The 10,563-nt window shown below is 49.4% G+C and overlaps 1 protein-coding gene across 6 annotated transcripts; it reads right to left on the reverse strand.

The window, feature by feature from the left end:
* Window positions 1–291: 291 nt before the first annotated feature.
* Window positions 292–8,779, reverse strand: LOC122216682 (extensin-like). Of its 6 annotated transcripts, none has more exons than XR_006201042.1 (3): window positions 5,468–5,615; window positions 526–4,904; window positions 292–448 (listed from the first exon to the last, which is right to left on the reverse strand). XR_006201042.1 is itself a non-coding variant. In XM_042933810.1 (3 exons), the coding sequence occupies exon 3, from the start codon at window positions 2,934–2,936 to the stop codon at window positions 1,440–1,442; it is 1,497 nt and encodes a 498-aa protein (XP_042789744.1). In that variant the 5' UTR covers window positions 2,937–3,289; window positions 4,611–4,904; window positions 5,468–5,615; the 3' UTR covers window positions 292–1,439. The 6 variants fall into 6 exon arrangements, 4 of the variants coding, with proteins under 4 accessions (XP_042789744.1, XP_042789743.1, XP_042789742.1 ...); XR_006201041.1 differs by having other exon boundaries at window positions 292–472; XM_042933810.1 differs by having other exon boundaries at window positions 292–3,289; window positions 4,611–4,904.
* Between the last annotated feature and the right edge of the window lie 1,784 nt (window positions 8,780–10,563).

Consider the following 10,563-nt stretch of genomic DNA (forward strand, 5'->3'; position numbering starts at 1 on the left):
TTTGTGTGGCTGGCTTATTTCACTCAGCATAACATCCTCCAGATCTGCCCATTCTTTTTTACAGCTGAGCAATATTCCTTTGTATATACGTCACTCATTGGTTGGACACTTAACCTGTTTTCCTGACTTGGCCACTGTGAACAATGCTGCCACGAACGTGGATGTGCAGGGGTCTCTTCCAGACAGTGATTTCCTTTCCCTTCGGTAAATCCCCAGGAGTGGAATTCCTGGATCTACGGGTGGTTCTATTTTTAACTTTTTGAGGAACCTCCTTACAGTTCTCCACAGTGACTGCACCAGTTTACATTCCCACCAAGAGTTCGGGAGGGCTCCTTCTTCTCCACATTCTCACCAACACTTGTTATTTTAGAATAATGAAGATTTCAACAGTGCCCTCACTGCCAGTAAAGAGCCAGGATGCACCTGGGGAGCTGGGTGGTCTTTTAGCCTGGGAGGAAATAGCCAGAATGTCCTGAAATTCATTGAGTGTGGCGAACCTCTCCCGACCACCCACTTTCCACCAACCTGAACTGCTGGCTTGTAGGAATACTCCGCAGGAAGTTAGGGACAGGGGACGGAAAGGCAGACGGAAAGGGATGAGACACACAGAAACAGGGAAGATGCTGGAGAGAAGGTGCTGTGCAGGGCAGGGAGGCCAGGCTGGAAATGGGTCCCTGCAGCCCCGGCTGCTCTGAGCAGAAGGGTCACAGAGACGCTGTCACAGTCCATCATGTGGGACCAGCACCTTCCCAGCTGCTGTGAATGTTTATGGGCAGAGGGGCCATTAGACCCTCTGGTCTGTTGGTGTGTCTCGGGAGGACCTGATCCAGGCCTTGAAACTGCAGGCGCTGTGGCTGTTAGTAATGACTCATGCCAATGGCCTTTGAGTGTCTGTGGGTGTTTCCTCTGTCCACACTCACAGTAGATTGCGTGCATGTCAGGTCTGACAGCCCTGAGCACGCAAGGGGACGCAGCCTCTTCCAAGTTTCACTTTCTCTTCCATTTCTCTACTTGTTTCACAGACACCAGGAGAATGCAGGGTGAGAGCAGAGCAGGGACACTGCCGAGGGCAGAGCAGCACCCGCCTGGAAGCCCACAGCCATCCACAGCCGTGTGGAAGAATCATCTTGCCACCCATGCAGACGTTCCCTCCAGGGAGGATGTTATAGGGCAATAAGTCAAAAGTTCCACTTATGGGCTTTCCCCTGAGATAAACTTCCAGCTACGTAGGATCTGAATCCAGAAAGATCCCAAGGGAAACTTTCCTCTTCATGTTCCAACTTGGATGAGAGCTTCCCTGGCTCCAGTCTTGTCGTGCAGCCTCTCAGGGCATCAGGGGCTCAGCTGCACCTGCTGCAGGCCTGGGCTCCCCTTCATCCTCCCTGGGAAGTGGCACCCCGGAATTTTTCTGCAGGTGCACCTGGTCTCCCCAGGAGTGCTCAGCCTCGTCTCTTCCCTCCAACTGCAGTACCCTGTAACCAGGGCAAGGGGGTCCCAGAGGAAGATGTGGGACAGAGGCCCCTGGGTGTGTGCAGGGGTGTTGAAAGAGGGTGAGTGCATGCTGAGGGGCAGATGGGTGCATGCAGGAGGGCAACTGAGTGTGGGCAGGGGGCCAGTGGGTGCATGTACGGAGGCAGGAGGGTGCGTGCAGGGGGGCCAGTGGGTATGTGCAGGGAGAGTGAAGGTCTGTGGGTGCATGGAGAGGTGCATGTAGGTGTGTCAAGGGTGCCCATGGGTGCTTGCCAGGGGCAGGGGGGCAGGTGGCTGCGTGAAGGGAGGAGTGACAGTGGGTAGGTATAGTGGGGCAGGTGGCTGCGCGCAAGGAGCTCATGGGTGCATGCAGGGGGGCAGGTAGATTCATGCAAAGGGGCAGGCATGTGGGTGCAGGGGTCAGGGAGACAGGTGAGAGCATGCAAGGGGGGCAGGTGGGTGAGTGCACAGAAAGTTAAGGTGGGTGAGTGCATGCAGGGGGACAGGTGGTGCATGCAGAGGGTCAGGAGGGTAGCTGCAGGTGGGCAGGTGGGTGCATGAAGATAGGCAGGGGGAGGGTGAGTGGTGCAGAGGCCAGCGGGGTAGGTGGGTGCATACAGGGGGCCAGGTGGGTGTATGTAGGGGGGCAGGTGCGTGTGTGCAGTGGGGCAGGGGAGGCTTGTGGGTGCATGCCGGGAAGCAGGTTGATGAGTACAGGGGGGCAGGTGGGTGCATGCAAGGGAGTGAGTGAGTACGTGCACTGGGGCAGGGGACAGGTAGGTGATTGCAGTGGGGCTCCTGAGTGCATGCAGGGGGCGCGTGGGTGGGTGTATTGAGGCTGGTGGATATGTGCAGGAGCGGTTGTGTGCTTGCGGAGGGGTGTTTACAGAAGGCCAGGGGAGGCAGGTGGTTGCATGCAGGGGGAAGGTGGGTGCCTTCAGGGGGAATGAAGGCAGTTGGGTACCTGCAGGAGGACTGTTGGGTGAGTGCAATGGGGCAGGTGGGTGTGTGCAAGGGAGCAGGGGCATGTGGTGATTGCAGGGGTGCTTGCGGGTACATGCAGAGGGCAGGTGGATGGGTGTATTGGGACAGGCGGGTGTGTGCAGCAAGGTCGGAGGAAGGTGGGTGCATGCAGGGGGCCAGGTGGGTGTGTGCGGTGGCAGATGGGTATTTGCAGAGAAGCAGGTGGGTGTGAGCAGGGGACAAGTGGGTCCATGCAAGGGTGTAGGTGGGTGCCTGCAGAGGGAACGAAGGCAAGTGAATGCATGCAGGGGGACAGGTGGGTGAGTGGAAGGGGCAGGAGGGCAGATGGGTGCATACAGAGGGGCAGATGAGTGTGTGCAGGGGGAGTGAAGGTGGGTGACTGCATCCAGGGGGGGCAGGCGGGTGTATGCAGGAGTCCAGGTGGATGCGTGAAGGTAGGCAGGGGGGCAGGTGGGTGCATACATGGGGCCACAAAGGTGCATGCAGGGGGTAGGTGGGTGCGTGCTGGGGGAGGTGCATGCAGGAGCATGTGGGTGTGTGCTCGGGGGTCCACAGGTGCTTGCAGGGAGGGTCGCATGCAGGGGTCAGGTGGGTGCGTGCAGGGGGGCAGGGGGTGCATGTAAGGAGGCAGTGAGGCTGGTGGTGCGTGCAGGGGGGAGTGGAGGCCAGTGGGTGCGTGTAGGGGGGGCACTGAGTTCAGGCCCATCCTTGTCCTGGGGTCAGTCCCAGGAGAGGTCTTGCTGGCTCAGGGCAGTCCTTGCTGCTTGAGAGTGTGGTGTGGGATCCAGCAGGGGATGCTTTGCCTGCGGGGTCTCTTGCTGGATTTCACAGCTGGCTGGGAAAAAAAAGAATGAGTCAATTAGAGAGTACAGATCCAGATCAGAGCGAAGGCAGTGAAATCCTCTTTCTGTTCTTCTTGGCATCTCCACTGTTGACACTTTACCCATCATGATGCCCCTTTGGGGAGGCAGTGTGGCAGTTTGTCTACCTGAATTGTGCAGGTGCAGGCCTGTGACTGAGCCTGTGTTGAGTCATCCCTGCAAACGCCTGCAAGGATCCTCATAGAATGTGCTCGGCTGCTGTGAGCGACAGAGAAATCACAGCGACCGTCTCCATGTGGCCCACAGGGACCAATACATGATGTGGCACCTCTTCACAGGGGCACACGTGGCTTTCGTAGAGAAGGATGTAAATATGGCCAGACATGGGCAGACGCTGGCTTCCATGATCCTGGCATAAACAACATTACGGCAGACTAGGCATCTTGAAACAAGGCACATTTACTATCTCATCGTGTCCGTAGGCAGGAGTCCAGGTGAGGCTTAGCTGGGTCCCCTGAGAGGAAGGTGTGAGCTTGGGCTGCCCATTGAGGCCCCCACGAGGCAGGACCTACCTCCTCACTCAGGCCTGTTGGCTGCTCAGTTCCTGTGTGAGTCAGACTTCCTCGACATGGCCACAGGCTTCCTCAGGCCAACTGGGGGAATGTGTCTGCTGGAGACGCTGTGACACTCTCATGGGACATAATCACATATGTGTATCACCTCTGTTGTGTTCCCATGGATATCAGGAGGCAGGGATCCAGTCACACCTTGAGGTCTGTCTGCCACAATGCCCATAGCATAGGTTCTAATTTTCAGAAGCAAGAGAATAGGAACACAGTAGAGATGGGTAGCTGACCACACAGATTCTATGGAACCTTGCTGTTGCCAAGCAGGGGCTCCAAAGCTGGACCTCAGTCCTCAGCAATCACCTCTCGCCAGTGGCATGTGACTGGGTCCAGCAAGTGTCATTTCTGGTCTGGAGGGTCAAGAAGTATGTGTGACCCTCCCGTGGTCTCTGTCCCCACCGGCCAAGTGAATTGGAGAGCCAGCAGGACAGGGGTCTCGAGTGAATCCCTGCTTAGAGGAGAACCACCAGGCATATTGTGTCCTCCACGATGTCCTCCCTCTTGTTTAGCTGTGCAGATTTTAGGATTTATTTAAGATAGCAGCTGGTGTTAGCTTAAATGACATGCATGGCATCATACAGTCCCATTTAAAACCTCTGCATGCGTGTGTGTGTGCATGTAGGTGACAATACAGATTGTCCCTTCTCATCATCAGGGAGAAGAACCACTAGCTGCCTCCTCCTATGCAACCAGGTACTCCGAGACTTACAGTTATACAATGATCAACATGTGTTTCTGGGGGTCTGCAAATTGGGAGAAGTTGGCTGGGTGGTTTGGGCTGTGGTCTCATCTGAAGGGCCAGAGGACTCTCTTCCCAGGTGGCTCCCTCCACAGCTGGTTCCTCTCCATATGAGGCTCTTCGCAGGCCTGCTTGGGCATCCGCAGGGCGTGATGGCTGGCTTCCCCCAGAGACAGCCTGGCAGGATGATGTCTTTTATGATGATGTGTGTGACCTGCACAGTCACATCTGCAAGGTCCTATTGTGACACGGGTCAGTGCTGCTCTGTGTGGGAGGGACATGACAGAGCCTAAGGACCAGATGAAGGGGAGGCTGGTGCCCTTTTGTCCATCACTACCAACTGCCCACTATAAGTAGGAGAGCTCAAGAGAGGAAGCTCTTACACCCCCACACCCCAAATCCAAAGTGCACCCCAGCTCTGGTCGGCAGGTCCTCCCCAGAGATGCCTATTGGGGTGATTATTCTGTCTCCACATACTAGTTTGGACGACCGGCCAGATCACTGTCCAGTTACTCCCCAGCCCCAGAGGTAACCGCCTCTCCTGGCCTCCAGAAGCAGGTAGAGGGCTGGGCTCCCAGTGGGGGTGGGGAGACATTTGGCCAATGAGACTGTGCCCCTAGCACTGGCATCTGCAAGCTGGCGTGGCTCTTCTCTGTGCTCTGTGGGACATCCCCAGAGATCTGATTTCTGTCTGCTGTCTCTGGTCATGGTCTTTGGCAAAGGGGGTGACCTGGGATCGTCCCAGACTTTATTTCTTGCCAATAAGGAGGATCTAATACCCTGAGACTCAGATCTGCAGTCTGTAAAATGGGCAGGATAACACCCACCTGTCTGAGCTCCGTGAGCTCCGTGAGCTCCGTGAGCTCCGTGTCATGGTGATAACACGGGGGATGGGTGAGGAGGTCCAGGCTGAGCCTGGGCTCCTGGCAGGATCCCGCTGTCCATGGGAGGAGAATGTGATGGCCCATCTTAGTGGGCTGGGGGAAGAACTGAGAAGGCACAGGTTGACTTGTCACAATGCTAGTGGCATAGGTAGGCACTTATAATTCAAATTCTGACCCCGGAATTTTGTTTGGCACACAAGCCTGCTGTGAGCGTGGGCATGTTCACATCATCTTCACAACCACCTACCATGGGCGTGAACATACCCGGAGGGCTGTTAGCAAAGCTGATATCAGAGAAGAGCTGCTCTGCACCACCGAGGCTGTCCCACCCCCATGCAGCGTGTGAGGGTGGGGTGGGTCACCTTCATGTTGCGTACACGATGCTCCATGCCCAGCAGTCCAGTGTGGCAATGCTGAATCCTAAGACAGCCGGCCACAGCCAGTCCCTTTCCTTGCTCATGACATAAGGGACACTGTCTAATCTTCATCACTGGGTGGCCCGACTGGCCAGGGAACTCGTCCCTGGTGCCACGGCCAGCTGGTGGCATCCCCAGGTCCTTCAAGCCGTAGCCTGCATAGTTAGTGTAAGGCACCTCTATTTGGGAGATGGAGCCTTTGCATGGGGAGATACCACAAGGCTGGCTCTTCTAGAACTTTCAAGTTGCTATGCTGACAGATAAATCAGTGGTGATACCTCAGAAGGCTGATAAGATGCTCAAGGTAGGTTTCACTTCAGCGAGGGTCTGTGACTTGGTGCCTGGAAGGGTGGGGGTGGGAAGGATCCTGCAGCCCTGCGCCAGCTGGGCCTCTGATGGTGGTACCTCCACTGGCAGGCTGGGGTTTGCATGACACACAGCCATCCAGCCAGGAACAGCAGCTTTGTTTCAGAGAAAACCCCACACAACCGACAAGGGGAGGAAATTGGGGAAACAGAGGGCAGGGCCAGGCCCTTGAAATGACTCCATCCAGTGATTCCTAACTGCCTCCCCACCTCGTGTGCTTTTTGCCTTCGGAACATTTATGGAATCAATTTTGCCACTGCTCTCCGGGTGCATCTCTGTTCTCTGATGGCTCCTGGAACTCAGCCTCCATGTTCTGACTTATTTTCATTAGGGGGCACTTCAGTGATTAGTAACGTTTATCCACGCGGTTTTATGATTTAAAAAGTAATATTGATCTACTAGAAACTTCGAAATTTGAAACAAGCTTGGTCACCCCTGAAATGCATGCGAGCGTCAGGATCAGACCCGCAGATGTCCCACCACCACCTGCGGGTGGGGAGATCCAAGTGTCCTGCTTGGAGAAGGCTGCCCCAGAGCTTCAAAGGCGCCTCCAAGGGGCGGTGAGGTCAGACTTCACTGAGAATCAGACATCCAGGTAAACGAGGCTTCGGTTAGGACTGGATCCCTAATCCCTTCCTGGGATCCAGGAACATCAAGGGAGGGATCCAGGGAACATCAAGCGGAAGGATCCTCAGAATCTTAGCATACAAACTGGGTGTCTTCCATTGAAGAGTCAATGGGTTCTTTCAGGAAGTTCTCATCATGAATAATAAAGCTGTTCGCCTGGATCAAAGTCTATCATTAAGAATATCTTACGGTTTGTTTCCCTCTCTCCTCTTTTTCCCCCTTTCCCATATGTTCATCTCTTTTGTTTCTTAAATTCCACATATGAATGAAATCATATTTGTCTTTCTCTGACATTTCGTTTAGCATAATACATTCTAGCTCCATCCATGCCATTGCAAATGGCGAGATTTCATTGTTTTTGATGGCTGAGTAGTATTTCAATGTATATATACACCACATCTTCTTTATCCATTCATCAGCTGATGGACATTTGGGCTCTTTACATAGTTTGGCTATTGTTGATAATACTGCAATAAACATCCAGGTGCGTGTACCCCTTCGAATAAGCATTTTTGTATCCTTTGGGTAAATGCCTAGTAGTATAATTGCTGGATCATGGGGTAGTTCAATTTTTCACTTTTTGAGGCACCTCCATACTGTTTTCCACAGTTTCTGACAAGTCTGCATTCCCACCAACAGTGCAAGAGAGTTCCCTTTTTCCACATCCTCACCAAAATCGGTTGTTTCCCGAGTTGCTAATTTTAGCCATTCTGATAGGTGTGAGGTGGTATCTCATCGTGACTTTGATTTATACTTCCCTGATGATGAGTAATGTTGAGCATCTTTTCATGTCTGTTAGCCATCTGGATGTCTTCTTGGGGAAAAAAAAATATATACTAATGTCTTCTGCCCATTTCTTCACTGCATTATTTGTTTTCTGGGTGTGGAATTTTATAAGATCTTTCTATATTTTGGATACTAACCCTTTATCCGATATATCATTTGCAAATATCTTCTCCCATTCTGAAGGTTGCCTTTTAGTTGTGTTGATTGTTTTCTTTGCTGTGCAGATTTTATCTTGATGAAGTCCCAATAGTTCATGTTTACTTTTGTTTCTCTTGCCTCTTGTGTCATGACTAGTAAGAATTTTCTCTGGCTGAGGTCAAAGAGGTTGTTGCCTGTTTTCTCCTCTAGGATTTTGATGATTTCTTGCCTCACATTTAGGTCTTTCATCTATTTTGAATTTATTTTTGTATATGGTATAATAAAGTGGTCAAGTTTTATTCTTCTGCATGTTTCTGTCCTGTAGTACTTTGTTATGGTAGACCCAACAAACTAATACAGTATCACTAAACCTGGAAAATTGTCAATCAATTCGAAGCATTACCTTAAAATGTTTATTTTTCTTTTTCTCTTTCTTCTCTTTCTGGTGTTTCCATTGAGCATATATTACACCCTTCAAAACTGTCCCATGGTTCTTGGGACTATTCCCTTCTGCTGTTTTAATTCTTTTGTCTTTTGCATTTAAGTTTTGAAACTTTCTATTAACTATTCTTCTCACTCATGATTCTCTCCTTAGCTTAGTTCAGCCTACTGGTTAGCCCATCAAAGGCATACTTCACCTCTCTTACAATGTTTCCTTCCTCCTGGTAGGTGAACAGTTAGGTTATTGATTTGAGATCTTTCTCATTATTTTAAGGTAGAGGTTTACAGCTATAAATTTTTCTCTAAGTATTGCCTTCACTCCATCCCACAAGTTCTGATATTTTGTATTTTCACTGTAATTAATCTCTATCACCAGGAAGATTCTGAAGTAGCAAGAGAGCACAACCCACCTTCCTATGTTAAGTTCTCCCACAGACGGATTTTAACTCCAACATTCGGCCAGAAGTGAAATCACCATTTAATTTCACTGAGTAAAGAACTTCCTGGAGGAGGGGAAAGCACAAAGCTCTTTCAAAGAGTCATGTTATGTTAGGGCCATACCAAAAATGATTAAGTGCTTTCTGCACAGGATGGGGCAAAATAAATGGAGGAGAAAATGATACAGTATACAAGTTTGACATATTGTGATATCCAGTTCAGTACTTACCAAAGGCCTAAACTTCAACAGACTGCTTCAACACACGACTCATCATCTAAGTGCACACAGCCTGTCTTTCACTATTATGAACATCTCTGTAGCACAAGCAAAGCGTCCCTTAAGACCATAGACTCCCAGTACATGTATCAGTGTTACAGTCTTCTAGGAAGAGGTTTGCTGAATTCTTTGATTTGAATGACTTACTATCAGAGCAAATCAAAGCTAGCAAATACTGGAATTTCCTGTGCATGGGAAAGCTAAGCAATATCATCAAGAGGTTAGTGTCAGGCTACAGACATAACTGACTGAAAGCCAACCTGTGCAAGACTTTGGAGGATACAAACGTGTTCTTCCATTGAGTATAAAGTGCTATCTTCTACAATACTGTATGAATACATAGAATTAATAGGGTTTTGAAGAATGACTACCAAGTGAATGGTCACTATACATAAATATTTATCACAGACATATGTTAATTGAAGTACAAAATAACCAATACTAGTCCCTGCTCTGACTATGGGGATAGTACCATTTATTATCCCCCTTCTAAAGGCAATATCCAGTTGAAGCTAATGAATAAAGTGCTACTGGAAAATACTGTTGCTGCCCAGGGTCAAAGTCATTCTTCCTTTATGACTGGGTATCTCTATCTAATAACATTAGTTTTAATTGTTGAAAACCACAATAAAAGTCTGGAGGGAAAAGCAACATTGTGTTTTATTTAGCATAAGCATAGGATTTTATTTATAAAATTTCCCCATATATCATCTCACTTATGACTTAGATATTTACAGATATATCTTCCAAGAAAATTTTAACTTATCAAGGCAAATATCTCACATCAGAGAGAGAGCTGTTGTTAAATTAATGGTAAATCAAGGCAAGGAGGTCTGGAAAGTGTTAATGGGAAGATGAGTCATCTACTTATGATAATGATTTCCATAGTGTTTTAGCATCACCTTCCTCACTCACTTCCTAGCTCACTGTACTATACTATCTTGTTTTCTTCTCATCACTTACCATCATCTCAAACTGTATTTCCTATCTTTCTCCATGTCTCTTTTCTGTTTTCCCCTGCTAGCACGCAGGCTCCATGAGTATAAAGCTCTTGCTTATTTTGTTCACCACCCTGCCTCAATAACCTAGGACAGCAATGGTCACATAGATGGTGTTTTCCAGAACGAGCCTCAGAATTTGGAGTCATGAATATGGCTTTTGGACGGCCCTCTCCCTGTTTTGAAGATGGTAAATCAACACAGCAGAGAATTAACTAGAAAAATCCAAACATATTCACCGTCTTCAATCTCCCTGTGCAATATGCACAGCCAACTCAAAACAGATAGTCTACTTTCTATAGCTTCAGATTAAGAATCAGCATATTATGTAGTATGCACTAGATTGAGGTCAAAAAAGTTAATTTACCTCTTGGCTCTGGCACCTTCTTACTATGTAAATTTGGAAAAATCAGTTACAGCTTCTGTGCCTCAGTTCCCTAGGGTGTTGATAGGGCTAATATACCACCTTGCACAAAGTAGGCATCTTTTTTCAATGTTTTTTAACTTGCTTGTTTCTACCTGGTAGGTTTATCAAAACTACTGACAGTATTT

The sequence above is a fragment of the Panthera leo genome, chromosome A3 (genome assembly GCF_018350215.1).
Source record: "Panthera leo isolate Ple1 chromosome A3, P.leo_Ple1_pat1.1, whole genome shotgun sequence".
NCBI classification, from domain to species: Eukaryota; Metazoa; Chordata; class Mammalia; order Carnivora; family Felidae; genus Panthera; species Panthera leo.

Coding starts and splice junctions, on each gene's coding strand:
- LOC122216682 (XM_042933807.1), bottom strand. CDS start 2,936: ATGCACCTTTGTGGCCCCATGTATGCACCCACCTGCCCCCCTGCCTAC.